Here is a 19,827-nt window from a genome sequence, read left to right as displayed (position 1 = left end):
ATTTCATGGAGCATCTACAAAAATAACTCTTTGACAATATGCTCTCTAAGTCTCGTATATGGTTATGTTTTGTTGATGATATATTTGTAATCTGGTCCCAACACTGAGTCAGAACTACTTCAGTTCCTAAAAAAATAAACATCTTGTACTCCTGTATCAAGTTTACTATTGAATGTGAATCCAATAACAAACTACCCTTTTTGAATACCATGATAATTCATAATCCCACAGGTAATGTTGAATTTTCAGTTTATCAGAAGCCAATCTTTATTGGCAGATACATTCACTTACCTTACCACCATCATTCATCACAAAAAAAGGGGCATTATCAATAGCCTTGTACACAAAGTTCAGACGATCAGCTGTTCTCACCCCCTTTTGTTAGATGAACTGAATAAAATTAAAAGCAATCTGATATATAATGGATACAACAAAACTACCATTCAAAAAGATTATTGATAATTATCATCCTTCTACCAGACTACAATCCAATGTGAAAGAATTTCAATACCCTACCTTAAAGGAACCTCAGAACAAATAGTAAGGTTTCTTCATAAATTCAATCTATATGCATCCTTCTAATCAGTTTGGAAACTGTCTTCCTTTCTAGCATCAACAAAGGATACATTACCATCTCTTTCCTTACTCAGTGTCTATCAAGTACCTTGGTCATGTCATCTTTCCTATTTTGGTCAGACTGGACATTCTGCCTCGATTAGAATTGAAGAACATCAAGACTATATTACATTTCTGGAATCTCACAAGTCTCATGCTACTGACACTAGGAACAGAGTTCTCTGGAAACAGACAAAACTTCTTCACTCCAACAAGTGCAAATTCGATTGTCTTTTCCTTGAAATATGTGAAACATTAAGAAATCATCCGAACCTTAACTGATCAGACTGTAAGCCTACATCCAATTTTTGGGAAGTGATCACTATTAATTGTTCATAAGTAGGTTTGTTTTTTTTTTTTCTATGACTTACTACAATTGTTTCTTTGAACTCTAATAATATAATATCATATACTTCAGCTGTGACTGAGACGGAGTAATATATGCATGATTCGTGACTCATTATTTTGATTCATCTTTTGAATGTAGTTAACGGTTTGTCTCCCTGACAATGTACATGTAACACTGGATGAAATATATTGGAGTTTTTTTGAATAAATTCTACCTAATTTTTGTTACAGTGTAAGCCACGAAAGTTGCTTTAATATGCCTAGTGCACATGTTCATTAAAGCTATTAAAATGAATCTAACAGGCGCTTGCATACATGATGAAATGAACCTAAAAAAAAGGGTTGCATGAAAATAATAGTTTCATTTGAATGTATTACTATTTATAATATGGCCTTCAGTTCAAGAACTTCCATGGCACTAACATCAATGATACAATATGTGAGCAAGGCTCACATCATATGTAAAATAACATTACAGAGTTATATGGGTTTCGGTTTGCATGATTGCTTCTATAGGCTATATGTGCTTCACATAAAATAAAGGATTAGTGAGATGTCTGTGGCCTGGAATAAAAATCAGGTATACTTTTTCATGTCTTTTATTACTTTATATGGCATGAATCATAAATCAAGTTGTCACAGAATAAATTACACGATATCTGATCTTCTAACAATTGACTTTTGGACTAGTTTGCATGATAAGCTTATACGTTGGTTATACATAGCCCTTAATTTTTCAGGAAATGACAATGTATACTAGAATATTAATTAAAAAACTTTAATCAATACCTTTCTATATTTTGGCAATGTTACACTGCCATCATCAAGGATCACAAAAAATAATATGTGCATGCAGGCAATGTAACATTGCCGAAATATGGGAAGGTATTGATTAAAATGTTTTAATTAATATTCTAGTATATGTTGTCATTTCCTGAAAAATTAAAAGTCACTTTCATTTTTTTGGCAGGATTTGTCTATTATTACTCAGATCTTTCGTCTTTTCTGTTTTATTACATATATTTCTATTTGAAAGTGAAAAATAAGATTTAAATTCTTACCCTCTGTCTCCTTCAACTTCATTTTCAGTTACCAATTCATTTGATGCACCATTTATCTATAATGAAAAAACATATAAATTCTCATTTCAATCATGGATTTAGAGTTATATTTGTAATTTAATTTTTTAAAATTTTATTTATTTATTTTATTTTATTTTTTACTGGATAACTCATCCATGAGAGGTTAGTCAACCCACAGTACATTAGTACCATGGATGGGCAACTAGCAACATTTAAATAATCTAGTAACATATATCATATATGATAGTATATCATAGTGTTGTGAATGATGCTTTACAATATCTACACATTTTCTTCTGGAAACAGGGAGGCAAGGATTAGGAGAATTAAAGGTGAAAGAATCAGAAAAATGTTAATAAAGGCTGTGGAAATTATTATTATTATTACACTAAGACCCATGGAGTCAAAAACTGATCTAGAAGGTCCCTTTGGGGCTCTCGGGCAAGGCATTCCCATCATTTAAAACTCTCCATGCAAAAAAACCTGCTTCTCCTCCCTTGCTCACACCCTCCTTATACAACTTCCAGGAATGACCTCTTGTTCTTCCCCGATTTCCCACCATTTTATGAAATCCTCTTCAATGTTGATCCTATAACAATCTCCTTACTAACTTGTGTGTCTCTCTATCATATCAACACTCTTCCTTCCATCCACTAGACTATAAATTGCATCTTCTCAACCTTTCTTCATATTCAACATTCCAGAGATCAGAAACTACCTTAATGATTGCCTCTGGACCCTTTCCTCTCTTCGTCCTTTTGAAAACCAGGTAACCAAATCTGTGCACAGTAGTCCATATGTGGCCATCAAGGCCTTATACAATGGAACAAGAATCTCCTTCCTTCTACCAATGGACGCTATATCACTACATACTTTTAAAGCACGTGCAAAATGGTTAGCCATGCCCTTGACTAGGTTATTTAAAGTCTTGCAGTGGAGAAGGTTCCTAAGGAGTGGAAAAAAGGTAAAATAATACCTCTCCAAAAGCATGGTTCTAGACTTTTTAATTATAGACCAGTTTGTATATCTGCAGTTGTGATCAAAGTGTTGGAAAAATTCTAGAAATAGAATATAGGATTGGTTGATGGGCATAAGATTCTCTATGATGATCAGAATTGATTTATTAAGGGGCAGGTCTTGTTTTAGTGATCTGCTTACATTTTGTGATAAGTCGATGAAGTGTTGGATAAGGAATATTTATATACAGTGATTTTCTTGGACTTTGCAATGCTATTATAGATTACCACATGAGAGATTGATATATAAGCTGCAGAAAATGGTATTAGATAGCAGATTCGTTCGATGGATTGAAAAATGGCTTTCTGAAAGATACCAGCAAGTTGTGTATGATGGAGTAGTGTCTCAGAAAAGGAAGGTAACCAGTTACATGCCTCAGAGTACTGTTATTGGCCCCAAATGTTTAAATTATTTGTTAATAATATTTTATGTGGATTTACTGGGGATCTTCAAATGTTTGCCAATGATATTAAGTTAGGTAAAATTATCAGAAACAGTGCTGATGTTAATTCTTTACAGGAAGATTTCAATAGATTTTTAGCTTGGAAAAATGAGTGGGATTGCAGTTTTAATATTAATAGGGATAAGAATTTGAAATTGCAAGGCAATTTTCCTGCAAATTAAGATGCTATCTGTTAGAATTCCAATACTGTCAGATCTTACATTTCAGTCAAATTTTATATTAATTTGAAGAAACCTCTCATGGCAAAAGTATCTCTTAAACCACATTTCAGTTTTTAAGGCAAATCAAATCCAACCCTGTTTTTGCTAATCTTTCAATAAAACTTCATTCATTTCAATAAAACTTCATTCACAAGAGGATTAAGGGTCTTGGATTTGGTCATCTCATCGGAGGATGTAATTATCAATGAGGTATCAAATCATCCACCAATTGGTGAAAGTGACCATGAGGTGATTACTTGGGTGGTTGCCAGCAGTGCAAGGACCCCTGTGAAAAAAGGGTATATGTGGAACTACAAGGGGGGTGATTATGAAGAGCTCAGGAGACAGCTTGCAGGTGTAGCATGGAATGAGGAGTTAGCTGGAAAAGAGATCAATGCAGCTTGGGGGATTTTCAAAAAATATTTAGTGGATGCAATGTCTAAATGTATACCACGGGTGAGAAGGTTAAATAAGTTAGGTGTGAGATGGATGAATAAAGAGATTAAGCATGCAATACAGAGAAAAAGGGCATTGTGGAGGCAGCATAAGAGAAGTGGAAGTAACCAATTTCATGAGTTCTACAAAGACCAGGCAAGGAGAGTGACTTGGTTGGTGAGAGTAGCTAAAGAGAGGTATGAACAGCAGTTAGCTAATGAAGCTAAAAAGAATCCTAGGGAGTTCTTTCGATATGTAGCCAGCAAAAGAAAGAATGATTATGGAAGGATGACATTGATTGGAGGAAATGGTATAAAGACAGCTGTTGCAGAATGTGTGGTGGAGATACTTAATGAGCAGTTCATAAAGATCTTTCAATCTTGTGAATGTGACTTCATGGAGAGATTAAGAGCAGTTGATGATGGGGAGGAGAGACTGACTGTAAGTGAGCAAGAGGTGTTTGGGGAGTTGAGTAAACTAGATGTAAATAAAGCTGTGGGACTTGATAATATATCACCACGTATTCTGAAGGAATGTGCCAGAGAGTTGACACCTGCCTTGACATATTTTTTTAATACGAGTCTTGCACTTGGTCAAGTCCCTAAAGAGTGGAAGGAGGGCAAGATTGTGCCACTTCATAAAGGAGGTGATCGAACTCAAGCATCAAACTATAGGCCTATCTGTGTGTCGGGTGTTGTGGTTAAGTTGTTGGAGAAGCTTGTGAGAGCTAGAATCCAGAGTTGGGTTGACAACAATGGTATAATCTTTGATGGACAGCATGGATTTGCTAAAGGGAGGTCGTGTTTTAGTAATCTACTTACTTATTACAATAAAGTGACTGCTTCCTTGGACAGAGGAGAAGGATACACAGTAATATACTTGGATTTCGCAAAAGCTTTTGATAGAGTGCCTCATGATAAGTTGACAGTCAAACTAGAGCAGATGGGGTTGGATATTAGATTAGTGCATTGGATTGGAGACTGGCTATCTGATAGGTATCAACAAGTTGTGTATGGGGGTGCAATATCCAGGAAAAGGAAAGTCACTAGTGGAGTGCCTCAGGGATCTGTTTTAGGGCCATTACTATTTAACTTGTATATTAATGATATTGGCGAAGATTTGGATGGAGATATTCAGTTGTTTGCAGATGATGCAAAGTTGGGAAGAACCATAAAGAGTAGTGAAGATGTTGTGGCCTTGCAAGAAGACATGAATAAATTGAGTGATTGGGCAAGCAAATGGGGGTGTGAGTTCAATGTTGCAAAATGTAAGGTTTTAAAATTTGGAAAACAAAGATGGGATGCAGAATTTATGCTTGGTAAGAATATATTGTTGGAAGTAGAGGAAATAAGAGATCTGGGAGTGATAGTGGATAAGGATCTAAAATTTAGGGGTCACATCGCCAAAATTGTGAAGACAACACAAAGACTTCTGGGAATGATGAGGAGGACACTGACGTGTAGAAGTAGGGAGATTCTTGTTCCATTGTATAAGGCTTTGATTAGGCCACACATGGACTATTGTGCCCAGATTTGGTCACCTGGTTTTCAGAAGGATGAGGAGATGTTGGAAAGGGTCCAAAGGCGACTGACTAAGGTAGTTTCTGACCTCTGGAATGTCGAGTATGAGGAAAGATTGAAAAGATGTAATTTGCAGAGACTAGTGGAGAGAAGGAAGATGGGAGATATGATAGAGACCTACAAGTTGGTAAGGGGTTGCTATAGGATCAATGGTGGAGAAGTTCTACAGCGAATAGTGGGAGATCAGGGGAGAACCAGAGGTCATCCCTGGAAACTGTATAAAGAGGGTGTGAGTAGGGGAGTGAGAGGCAGGTTTTTTTCGTGCAGAGTTGTGAATGATTGGAATGCCTTGCCTGAGAGTGTGGTGTCTGCAAGGAGTTTGAATGTGTTTAAGACCCGGTATGATGAGATGTGTGTGAGATAAAAGGACCTCCTAGATGAGTCTTTGACTCCTTGAGGTCTTGTTTAATAATAATAATAATAATAATAATTTAGCTTTCTTCTATACCAGCTTTGCTACTTCTGTTGCTATTTCTATATACTTAATCTGTCATCTTCAATAAAAAATATTTTCAATGTTCCTGCCTGTGTTTATAGTCTCTGTTTTTTATTACTGATTTTCATACCAATTTTTTTACAGCAGTTATTCAATTTCCTTAAGGAATGCTGCAGACTTATACTGAATTTATTTAACAGTCAGCATAAAGTTAAGAGCTGAAATTAACATCTCCAATTCTGATCTCAGGTTTAATTCCATTTTTCTTCACAACATGATCCATATAGAGAGGAATAAGAGTGGAGGTAGTGTGCATCCCCACCTCACACCTGATTTAACATCAAACCATCTTCCTGTACCTTCTTCAATTCTAACTTCTGATGCACAAGTCAACAGTTTACACATAGACTACATATAGCTCAATATTTCCTGTTTACATCACGTAATTGCATCATTTTTTTTTATTAGTTTTTTATTTTTTTATTTTTTTTTTGCATATTTGAGTGTCCTTGGTAAATGTGGCGGTCGAGTTTAGCTAGTCTAGAAAACGTGTGTTTAAAGTTAAATATAGTGTGGCTTTTTGTCACAAATTGTGCTAAAATTGTGCTTCGGTTAGAAACAAGTGTCCTTCAGTGGTATTATTGTTTAGAACTGTGGTGTATATATTGTGTTTTCACTGCCGTTTGTATCACTATATCAACGTGTAAAGATGGCGTCCAACAAGAAACGTACGTCAGCGGCGCGCAGGACTTCTACTACTACACGAAAGGCTAGCTCAGCGTTAGATTTTTCGCAATGGATGCGTTGCGGAAACTGCTACATGTATGCACTAAAAAATGTGAAGGATCTGTGGTCGGTCTGGCAAAATGAAAAGAAAGAAAATGTCGACGTATGTGAGAAGTGTCGGGATAGGCTGGAGCGTTTAGGAATGGAAGCTGACATCGGGACCGTAGCGGAAGAACTTCGGCGGGAGTTTATGAAAATGAAAAATGACCTTCATCTTCTTCATGAGGAAGTGGAAGTGATCGGTAAGGAGATACTGGAAGTTAAAGCTGAGTTTAATGTGTTAAACAGAGAAATTAGGACTATAGAGATTACTTTAGCTGAAGTAACTAGAACAGGATTACATATGGGTGAGTCTTTGGTGAATGATTCAGTAATAAATAGTATGGGAGTGATTGGGAGTCAACATAATAAAACCACAAGTAGCCAAGAAGAAATGAGATGTAGTGAGAGTGGGGGGGGGGTAAGTAATAGAGAGTTGAGTAATGAAGCTGGGAGAGTCATGCTGAATAGTGTAGAGAACGAGTCCATGAGTGTGAACTTGAATGAAGTTAATAGTGGTAAAATATATGGTGATTCTATGATTAAGGGTATGGAGAGTGGTATGCATGAGGAGTGCTTGGCTGATGGTACAATAGAAAGAGTGGCTTTAGCAATAAAGAGAGGGCATGAAACAGACAAGATGATAGTTATGGTGGGTACGAATGACCTGAGAGGTAGTATAAATCGGGTAGGAAAAGATTTAAGAAGATTATTAGATATTGTGAAGAGGAAAAGTGTCAATGGGAGAATAGTGTGTGTGCTGCCTCGTTTTGACAATTACGAGTTAAGTAGACAAGCAATGATAATGAATGATATGATTGCAAGAATGTGCAGAAAAAGAGGTCTGGAGTTTGTTGATGTTTGGAGTGTGTTTGAAGGAAAAAGGCAGTTGTATGCTAGAGATGGACTGCATCTTAACATGGAAGGACATAAGAGATTGAAGAAGTTATTGTTTTCTGAACAGGTTGAAGTTATTGGGCAGGGAAACTAATATTGAAAAGGTTGAGTGTAAGAGAGAGAAACTTTAGCACTGATTGTGTATTTATTGATCCTTATAGGCAGAATAAATTGCAGAAGAGAGGGGAAAAAAATCGGCATAGGACTACGGTAGTTAGTGACTTATATATCAGTTCTAAAGCCGGTACAAGATCTAGAGGGAATCTGCAATTTTTGTATACCAATGCTAGAAGCATTAGAAATAAGAGAGAAGAATTTTTGGCATTAGTCAGTGAAATCTCACCAAAAGTTGTAGGCATTAGTGAAACTTGGCTGTCAGCAGAAGATGTGGTCACTGGAATTGAATGTGATGGGTACAGTATTTTCAGGGAGGATAGAGAAGATAGAACAGGAGGAGGAGTACTGTTGATGATAGCTGATGTATTGCAGCCAAAGAAAGTAGTATATCATGATGATAGACATGTGAATGAGAGTTCATTTGAGGCAGTCTGGTGCGAAATAGTGACCAACGCAACCAAATATACAGTTGGATGCTGCTATAGGCCAGGGAGTACAGGGGGAGATATTGAATTCATGCATCAGCAACTTAGTGCAATGAGTGAAGGCTTAGTGATTATTATGGGGGATTTTAATTATGGTGATATCAATTGGAAGGAGGAAATATCACGTAGCAAAAAGGAAATGGAGTTCATACATCTGCTACGAGATAATTACTTGAAACAGCACGTAACTGAAGGGACACGTGGTGTGAGAGTGTTGGACCTGGTTATTGGTTCAGAGGTTATATGCATAAGTAAGGTGACCTCGTTACCTCCAGTTGGTGAAAGCGATCATGTGGTATTGACTTGGGAGGTTGCAAAATCTGTGGATTTTTCTATTAAGAAGGGGTATGTACGAAACTACAGGTTAGGCAATTATAACAAGCTTCGGAGTGAGCTTGCAGCCATCCCATGGCAGAACATATTGCAAGGGAAAGATGTTAGCAGTGCTTGGGATAAAATCAGCGGGTATCTGAGGAAAGCAATATCAGATTGTGTCCCCATGGTCAGGAGGTCAAACAAGGCAGGCATTAGATGGATGAGCAGTAGTATCAAGCTTGAACTACAAAAAAAGAAAATGTTATGGAGAATTTACAAGGAGAAGGGCGATCAGGACACCCATGAGCAGTACAAGGCTCAAGCTAGGAAGGTTACCAGCATAGTAAGAAAAGCTAAATCAGATTATGAGAAGACCTTAGCCAAAGAGATCAAGGGTAATCCCAAAGAGTTCTTCCGCTATGTGGCAAGTAAGAGGAAGAATGACTTCGGAAGGATAACCTTAGTGGGTGCTGATGGTATTGAGGTGACAAAATCAGATGTAATAGTCGAGTTACTGAGTGATCACTTCTCAAAAGTCTATCACCCAAGTGAGGATATCTCTATACCTATAGCAATACCTAATGTGAGAATTGAAGCTAAAGAATCAGAGGTATTAAATATATTGCGAAACTTAAATGCAAACACTGCGGTAGGCTTAGATGGAATATCAGCTCGGGTGTTGCGTGAATGTGCAAATGAATTGTCAACCCCTCTTACCTGGATATTTAATTTAAGTTTGAACTCTGGTATGGTCCCTAGGGAGTGGAAGTTAGGCAAAGTGGTTCCTTTGCATAAGGGTGGCTCTAAAACTGCAGTATTGAATTACAGACCAATCACCATCTCAGGAGTAGTGGTAAAAGTATTGGAAAAGTTGGTTAAAGACAAAATTCAAGAATGGGTGGATCAGGATATGATACTCTATAGAGGCCAACATGGTTTTGTTAAAGGTAGATCCTGCCTTAGCAATCTATTAACTATCCATAATAGAATAACATCAGAGTTGGACAAAGGAACTGGCTACACAGTGGTACTACTGGATTTTGCTAAGGCTTTTGACAGGATACCCCATAGAACACTGTTACGCAAATTGGAGCAGATGGGAATGGATATTAAATTGGTGATATGGATAGGAGAATGGCTCAGGGAGAGATACCATAAGGTGGTGTATGGAGGAGCCGAGTCCAGAATGAGGCAAGTGACCAGTGGTGTGCCTCAGGGCTCTGTGCTTGGGCCAATGTTGTTTAATTTGTATATAAATGATATAGGAAACGGCTTAAAGGGAGATATTCAGTTGTTTGCTGATGATGCAAAGTTGTGTAGTGCAATAAAAAATCAAGCTGATGTTGAAAGTTTGCAGGAGGATTTAAATAAGCTGGTAAAATGGGCAAAAGAAAATGGATGTCAGTTCAATGTGGAAAAGTGTAAAGTCTTGCATTTTGGGATTAAAAGATTACCAGCTGTGTACTACATCGATGGAAAGGTACTCCAAGAGATTGATGAGGCTAGGGACTTAGGGATATTGGTAGATAAGGAGATGAAGTTCAGATGACACATTGCTAAGGTGTCCAAGATTGCACATAGGATTACTTGGTTGTTGAGGAACACACTGACATCCAGAGATAAAGAGGTTATTATTCCCCTTTATAAAGCATTGATACTTCCACATTTGGATTACTGTGCTCAGGTCTGGTCACCTGGATTCCTTGGAGATGAGGAGGCTGTGGAGAGGGTTCAGAGAAGAGTGACCAAGTTGGTGAGTGATATAAAAAATGCTCCCTACATTGATAGATTGAGAGCTTGTGGATTGCAGAGATTGGTTGATAGGCGAAGAAGAGGGGATATGATAGAAACATTCAAATTACTAAAAGGTTTTTATAGGATTGATGCAGGGGAAATGTTTCAGCTGTGTGATAGTAATGGAAGAACAAGAGGTCATCTCTGGAAATTAAAGAAGAGTGTGGTTAACAAAGGTGTCAGAACAAGGTTTTTTGCCTGGAGGGTGGTGAATGAGTGGAATTCATTGCCTGACTTTGTTGTGAGCTCTTCATCTGTAAATGAATTCAAGAAGAGATATGACAGATATTGTTTTGCTAGCTTGGGTCTCCCGCGATGAGTCTACTGACTCCATGGAGATACCCGTAATAATAATAATAATAATAATAATAATAATATTGTTATATACAGGGTGTTCGGGATAAATTTGACATATTTATAATTAATTATATTTTTCCGTAAGTTACATGTATTAACACACACTTCTCTTCATTTAAAAGTTTGGACCCTTCTTCATTCATATACAAGATGTCAGAAAGGATGGATAGCTGGAACCCACCTGAATCATGGAAGAGAATAACTTGTATCATGATGATTCGTGCCCGCCATCAAAATAAGGATATTACGACTGCTGCCCAATGCTCCCTGAATACAGTAAAAGCAATCAGGCATGAACTAGAGACTTGCAATGGTGACTACGAGGATGTAGCAAGAAGAAAGATCCCTAGTAGACGATCTGATTGCGTTCGTACAGCAGAATTCCTCGCAAATCTGCAGGAACAGGTGTTGAAGAACCCTGGCATTGGAATTCGGGCTTTGTTCGTGGAGTTGCTAACTGTAGTCAAGCCCTGGATAACAAGGGTAGCCAATGGTAGGCCGTATGTATGGCAGCAGGATTCGGCCCCTTGCCACACCTCTGGGAAAAGTCAAAAATGGTTGTCTGAAAATTTCTACGACTTCACCAGTCCAAATGTTTGGCCTCCAAACTCCCCAGACCTTAACCCCATAGATTATTTTGTATGGGGCGCAGTTGAAAAAGACACCAATCGCACTTCCAGTAATACAAAAGCCCAGTTAATGGATAAAATTAAAACAGTTTTTGCGGCCCTTCCCAGGGAGACTGTAGCATCAGCTTGTTCGAGGTTCCGAAGCAGAATTGAAGCTGTGATCGATGCTAATGGTGGTTATTTTGAGTAAATCTTGTTGATAGTATTGTAATTAACTCTGCCTGTAATGTTTTTTTGTCAATTCATTAAATTTAATAGATACAAAGAAGATTTTCTTTTTCCTTACGAAACTGTCAAATTTATCCCGAACACCCTGTACCTTTTCCAGATCTATAAAACTAAAAAATGCGGATCCTTCTTATAATTCCATAATTTCTCAACTATTTGTCTTAAAGTAAAAATCTGAAACTGCCAAACTCTACTTGGCTTGAACCCAACTTGTTCTTCTCCAAGTTTCTCTTCCAAATTTTTTCTCAACCTCTTTTCAAGTATGCTTGCATAAATCTTACCTAAAATACTTAGTATAGAAATTCCTCTGTAATTCTCAGATTTGGCTTTATTCCCTTTTTTAGATGGGAATAAAGCTGAATCATTCTGTGACTAGGCCCTCTGAATTATGTATTATAGCCACTGAAAAACTTTTATACCTCTACATTTGAGCATTTCTGGTCAAATATCATCTACTCCAACTGCATTTCCGCATTTCAGGTTTTTGATGACTGTTTCTACTTTATGTATTGATAAGTATTTCTGATTGCATTTCTCTTGAATAGTGTCTACCATTGTTCTTATTTCTTGTTTCATTTACCCATCTTTACAAGTAATTCTTGTTCTTCTTATGGCTCCATAACCAAAATCAAGCATTGGCCTCCTGGATTTCATGCCTCAAACTCTGGCTGCCCAAAACTTTACTTCATCAGTTAGGACATTGTAAAATGATGCTTATCCATCTTGTTCTAGGTTTTCCTTTTGGTCTTTTACCAAGAATTTTACTATTTATTGTCTTTTTAAGAATACTGTCATTTTCCATATGAAAATGCATGTTCTGTCCACTGCAACTTTTTGAACTTGATTATATTGGATATTGTGAATTGCTTATAAAGTTGATATAACTCATGGTTGTATCTGGTTCTCCAGAAACCATTATCATTCACTGTGCCAAATATATTTCTAAGGATTTGCCTTTCAAAAGCTGAAATCAAATTCTCCACCCTTACCGTGAATATCTAGGTCTCCCATCCATAGGTAACAACTGAATGAATTATCAATTTATATATTTTTACTTTAGTCTTTTTCACATTTCAGTACAGATTATACCATATTCAGACAACAGTAACATCATGATATGATGTTAACGTCATCTGCATATGCTACAATCTGTACTGATTTATTAATTACAATATAAGGTAATTACCGCTGACATATCTTTATCTTCAGTTTTTAGGTCACTTTTATGATTTATGATTTCTTTTCCAGTAGCGTTTCCCCCATTTCTAAGCTTTTCAATAGCCTCTAGAATATTTTCCACATTCCTGATATTTATCTTATATACACTGCTTGGAAAGAAGTCAATGGACATCCCCATGGGTAAGGTGGATCATGCCATGTAACAAACCACATGTTTGTACATGGCATAAATTAGAGGAATATGTTCTCACGTCAGTGCAACCGTGTCCGGGTGAAATGGCTGTGAGAAGAGAACTACAGAGTTTGAAAGAGGCATTGTGATAGGATGCCATGTTGCAGACTTATCTATCTGACAAATTGAAGCATCCCAGATCAACAATCAGTGATACCATACTGAGATGGAAGCACAGGGAATCAACTGCAAGTGCGACCCATAGTAGATGACCCACCACACTCAACAAACATGACTGCAGGGTGTTATGAAGGATAATATGCAAACACCACCATTTGTCAGCCAACAGTTGTTACGCAGAGTTCCAGGAATTGACTGGAACACAAATCTGCACAAAAACATTCAGAGCCGAGCTCACAAAATGGGTTTTCATGGTAGCACCGCAATATGCAAGCCCCCACATTACCCAAACCGACATACAGCATTGTCTTAAGTGGTTCAAAGAGCATGAACAGTGGGATGTGGAAGCTTGGAAAGCTGTATTATGGAGCGACGAACCAAGTAGATGGATGGGTGTAGGTGTGGCATATGCCCAGTGAACATTTCTTACCAGATTATGCAACACCAACTTGGAAATTCGGAAATGGCAGTGTGATGGTATGGTCCTGTTTTGGCCTTAGACCTCTGTTTGTAGTGCTAAGAACATTGAATGCTGACAGGTATCTGAACATTCTGGACAATTTCCTATTTTGTGGTGTTTCTATGGAATTGACCATTGTCTCTTGCAAGATATACCATGTTATAATGCTACTGCTGTAAGTGTGTGGTTTGTGGACATGAACATCACCACACTTGACTGGCCTCCACGGAGACCTTATCTAAACCCTATTGAACATCTGTGGTATGAGTATTGGGTGAGGCCAAGGGATGTCTGCCCTACAACAGTCCAGGACCTCATTACATGGCTACAGTAAAAATGGCTCAAAATTCTCAACAATTGCTATCATATGCTTGTGGAAACTATGCTCCATAGGATTGCTATACTCATTGCAGCAAAAGGAGGTCTCACATCTTATTAAGTTCCTCCCACCATCGTGTCCATCAACTTCTTTCCAAGTAATGTAATCTTATCAATTTTTCCATGACTTTTGTTTAGCTATGTTTACACACTGCTTTCCTTTCTGATATTCTCTGTATTCTCTTAGAGCACACATGCTGATATGAACTTTCAGAATAGTATAGTTTCTTCTTTTCTTTGACTGCCTCTTTAACTTCCTGAATCCACCATGGATTCCACCATCTACTACTGTAGACTCAGTAGAAAATTTCAGCTACTACTACTGAATCTGCAAGGTTTAGCACTTAATTTCAAACCTCTTCCTTTTTCCTTGAATAATATTTATGTATTTAAGTCTACAGTTAACCTCTGAAAGCTGTTGACTTTGATTATTTTTAAAACTTTCTTATACACTTTTGTTTTCAATTTTGTATTCAATCTTATCTTACCCAAAAATAATTGGTTATCACTTTCTATTTCAAATCCTCTATATACTCATATCCAGAAATAGTGTGAAGAAATCGCTATTCAACAATTGTTATTATTATTATTATTATTCGTGACACCTCCAAGGAGTCCGAAGACTCACCACGGGAGGACACCTACTATGCAACTGTCTCCACTACTACACTGAACCTCTATCACCAATCATCTCCATCAACGCCATCCACCACCCACCACAACTATTTCTTGTCTTTTTTCCATGTGAATTTGTACATATCTTTTTTGTGTTGGAACAACAACAAAGAGGAACAATCAATGGATTACCTCAAGTAAGTACTACTAAAGAATGGATATAATCTTAAAACTATGAAATGAGTGCAAGTGTCCAAATATGACCTAGCTAGTCATACAAGTAAGTAATGAAAAGTATCAGTACTTTAGCAATTTACAGGTATGTCTAATGTTGAATTCAACAGCTGTATTCACAAATTCAAAGAAGCCACCAAAATAACACATTGCCCAATACAGTGCAACAAAAATCAAGGTTTTATTTTAAAAACCAACTATGATCAACATACACAAAAGATATAAGAATCTGTGAACCAAGTTATGAAAAACATTACACAGCACAGCTGAACAATGAGCCACATGGTTGAAATTACAGCGTGATATGCACCATCAACTCATTAGTATGGAAAAGTGTATGTAAATTACCAGTTTAGAGCTAATCAGAAATGACAAGAAGATGATGGAGTGAATTATCCAGACATATCATATGTCTGGAAAATAGAGGATCCTGAATGATGATCAATAGACTATTCTTTTCCCATGATTAAGCTTAGGGGTGTTTTTTGGATAAAGATCCTTTATGCAGGACAAACAGTTAAGTCAACTACTAAAACAAACTCCAACTCAACATCTAGAAGAAGAACAACAATAAACCCGACATCAGAAGAACCAAAGATATGAACCATAATATAAGGAATATTAATGAAAAAGAAATCAAACTTGCAGAAGAAGTGGAAAAGTACCAATTAGACTTATATAATTGGCATAACTAAGACAAAGAAGGTGAGATCTTACTCAATAATTAGTACAGGATGTTATATTTGGGCAATAATGACAAGGAAAGGAAGGAGTAGTGATGGCATTCAGCACCAAACATGAAGATTCTTGATTGGAAGGCAGTAGTAGAGTAGAGTGGACAAACTTATTTGGGCCTATGGTCCCACAAAAGTTTCTCCTGAGGAAGAAGTGAATGAATTTTTCTAGTCATTAGAGCAGGCAGCTGACATAAAGAAAACAGAAAACATAGTCCTTGTTAAAGCTCTAAAAGCAGAGTAGGAAATGAATCCTACCAGGCATATACTTGATGACATGAAGATAAACAAGTTTAGCTTCATGTTTATAAGAACATTACGAGAAAAATTAGAAAAAAGTGTAAAGCTAATAATAATATGGCAAGCATCTGTTGGATTTCTGTTCAGAATATGAACTAGTCATTACTAATACTATGTTCCAACATAAAAATGGCAACAAGATCATGTGCAAGGAAAACACAAGAAATAAGAAAAGCCTCATTGACTCTGTCATTGTTGATAGTGATATCTCTGATATCATGCTTGTTCAGGACAGCAGGGTGTACAGAGGATTTGAAATTGGAAGTGACCATCATTTAATTCTAAGTAGGATAAAAATGAATATCACATTGGAAAGAACATGTAAGAAAATTACGTGGATATTAAATCCAGCATTATTTCAAAGTCGAATATAGAAACTATAAAAGTTTCGTATGAAATTTGACCAGAGAGCTTACGAGAATACACTCGTCGATATTTACGAGTTGCCCTAGCCAAACCTTATAGGAGAGATGATTGCTTGCACAAGCATCCATATATTCCCCTCCTATTGGTACATTTTGAAAAGGCTTTACTGGCCTGACAGCTTTTTCAAACTGGTTGGTTATCGTCAGAGACCTGGTCTCTGGCAATGTATTTAGGAGTATAACATCATCTGCATAAAGAAAAGAGTTGAGATGAACATTTCCAAGTTTGATATCAGGTTCAATGGCACTTCATAATGTGATCTATGTAAATAATGAAAAACAGTGGAGATGATGTGTGCTTCTGTCTCACACCTGATTTAACATATTACCATCTTTCTGTATCTCCTTCAATTCTAACTGCTAACATGCAACTCAAATATATATTAAGTATTGCTTGAATATAATGTCAAATTTACACTGTATAACTATAGTGTTTTAATGAGCTTTTCTCTTGATATTTTATCAAATGCCTTTTCTACAAAATTTAAATACAGATCTTGTTATATTACCATAATTTCTCAACTACTTGTCTTAAAGGGAAAATCTGATCTTGAGTACCTCTGGGCAGAATCCAGCTTGTTCTTCTCTGAGCTTCCCCTCCACAATTTTTCTTAGCCATTTCTCTAGAATTCTTGCATAAATTTTACCAGAATGCAACAACAGTGTCTATGGGAAAGCAACTGAAGAGGGAGTCGGTGTGAATGGGGGGGGGGGGGAGGAGAGAATGGATCATCAATGAAGTGGACTGTTCTCTTCTGGATACAATCAAGAATTACGATGGAGATATCAGGAGTTGATGAAAGAGAGAAGTATTGTTCAGTACGGAATAGAATGCCAAGCATACTGGAGGCAGAAGAGGCTAGATGTGAAAGACATCCCAAAAGGAAAATCTGATTCTGGCTGGTGAATAGGATATTGTCAAAATTTAGAGAGAGTGAAGGGAGCAAAATGCAATCTTCCTTCCACTAGATTGCATTTTGGTAGCATTAAAATTCACTAGGTTATCCTCACCCCACTTGAGAATGGCAAGGAGATCAGTATTTAAGCATCTGATATGGAAGATCTTGAAGTGGCAATTACCTGAGTATTACAGGGTTTTGAAAATGAAAAGTGGACTGGAGAATGCTGTTATCAGCAAAGTGAATAGGACATAACATTGTGTGAGGAAGTGTCAACACAAATATCAGACGAAGAGTTGTGGAGTGTATGCACAACAACAACAATAATGTAAATAGGATTAGATGTCAAAGAGAGGAGATTGTTGATGTAAAAAATGGAGTAGAAAAGTAGTGATATCTTAATACCACATTAATAATAGCAATAAAGTGCATTACAGCTTTATGTGGCATGTGATGATTTTATTAGAAATCCCATCTGGGCTTGGTACTTTCCTATTTTTAAGTTTGATAATGATTTCATGTACTTCAGCAGGTGATATCAGTTGGGTGAAGTTTATGTATGCGTATTAGCATACAACATACCCAGATATGTACTTTACTGATGAGATCTAGATCTGCATGAGTGTAGTTTGGACTACACTGCCTTTCTAGGCTGTCAGCAAAGGCTTCAACTTTGTCTATATCACAGTAAACCAGACCAGGTTCACTGTGGATTGGCAGGAGAGGTTTACAGTCTGTGCATAGAGCTTTGGTCATTTTCCAAAACATCTGATCCTCTGCGTTTATGGACTGAAATTTTGTCTCCCACTGTTGATTTCACTAGTTTTAAAGTACATATCAAACTTCCTTTGTAGCTCTATTGAGCTCTTGCACCTGTTCTGAAGCCAGCTATGCTATTGCCACCTGTGCTGTTCTTTTCATGGATCAGGTTTTTAATCTCATCCAGGAGAAGATTAGAGTTTATGTGTGCCACATCTGTGGTGGTTAATGAAATTATCTGCTTTTCTAGGCTCAAAATTGAGTCATAGATTTTTTTTCTTTCGAGTCAATGGCTGAAACTGGGACAACAGATTCATGTAGAGTAGTTGTTAGTTTTGTAAAGGCGACAGTTGGGATCCGATCTGGATTATTTTCATCTTGTCAGCCCAGTTGGAGTAAAACTAGGCTGTGGTCAGAGATGAGGTCATTAATCACACTTATTTGGTATTGATGCATGATAATTTGTAGTATCGGTATGTCAAGGACATCAGGAAGTCCTGCCATATTGTAGTTTGTGGGGTCTAGAGGTCCTATGATCCCTATATTCCTGGAGGCAACAAAGTCATTGAGGGTTCTACCATTTCAATTTGCAGTCCTGCTGTTCTAGACTGTGATCTTAGCATCTAGGTCTCATGCTACTAGAACTGCTTCATTTGAATTTAGAATGTCAGTCAGGTCTGCTTCCAGTAACTGTTTGTTTGGAAAATTATATACAAAGTATATTTTCAGGTGACCCACATTTGCAGTATGGACCTCCACTCCTGTGATTTCTATGTTGGTAGTGGCAGGATTTACAATTTCGTTGTGTTCTATATTAAGCTTGACAAATATGGCTGAGACATCCTCCCCTTGCCACTGGCTCTGTCATTGCAGTATAGAACATATAGAATGTAGTTCCTGAGCTTTGGGTTGTCGACTGGTCGAAGGTACATTTCATTTACAAGGATTACCTCAACACTATAATGGTGTTCTTTCTTTCATGCTTACACGTTGATCAGATATAATGTAATCTGAAACTTATGGATACAACTACCGTATTAGAGTATAACTTTAGTTTAATATAAACCAAAATATACACTCGACATTTCGACCTTCACATTAGGTCATCTTCTGGAGTATACATATATATACAGGGTGTTCGGGATAAATTTGACATATTTATAATTAATTATATTTTTCCGTAAGTTACATGTATTAACACACACTTCTCTTCATTTAAAAGTTTGGACCCTTCTTCATTCATATACAAGATGTCAGAAAGGATGGATAGCTGGAACCCACCTGAATCATGGAAGAGAATAACTTGTATCATGATGATTCGTGCCCGCCATCAAAATAAGGATATTACGACTGCTGCCCAATGCTCCCTGAATACAGTAAAAACAATCAGGCATGAACTAGAGACTTGCAATGGTGACTACGAGGATGTAGCAAGAAGAAAGATCCCTAGCAGACGATCTGATTGCGTTCGTACAGCAGAATTCCTCGCAAATCTGCAGGAACAGGTGTTGAAGAACCCTGGCATTGGAATTCGGGCTTTGTTCGTGGAGTTGCTAACTGTAGTCAAGCCCTGGATAACAAGGGTAGCCAATGGTAGGCCGTATGTATGGCAGCAGGATTCGGCCCCTTGCCACACCTCTGGGAAAAGTCAAAAATGGTTGTCTGAAAA

The 19,827-nt window shown here is 37.3% G+C and overlaps 1 protein-coding gene across 1 annotated transcript in view; it reads right to left on the bottom strand.

Moving 5' to 3' along the window:
* Positions 1 to 19,827, bottom strand: part of LOC150099771 (uncharacterized) — a 392,852-nt gene that overhangs the window by 308,037 nt on the left and 64,988 nt on the right. Inside the window, exon 4 of the mRNA XM_090403489.1 lies at positions 2,025 to 2,080. Within this exon, the coding sequence (XP_090259615.1) occupies positions 2,025 to 2,080 (56 nt within the window). The remainder of the gene's footprint in view (positions 1 to 2,024; positions 2,081 to 19,827) is intronic.

This window comes from Typopeltis vanoorti, chromosome 14, assembly GCF_054136105.1.
Source record: "Typopeltis vanoorti isolate ZY-2024b chromosome 14, IOZ_Tvanoo_1.0, whole genome shotgun sequence".
NCBI classification, from domain to species: Eukaryota; Metazoa; Arthropoda; class Arachnida; order Uropygi; family Thelyphonidae; genus Typopeltis; species Typopeltis vanoorti.
Note: the sequence above shows the minus strand (reverse complement) of the source record. Positions and strands in the feature narration are given on the sequence as shown.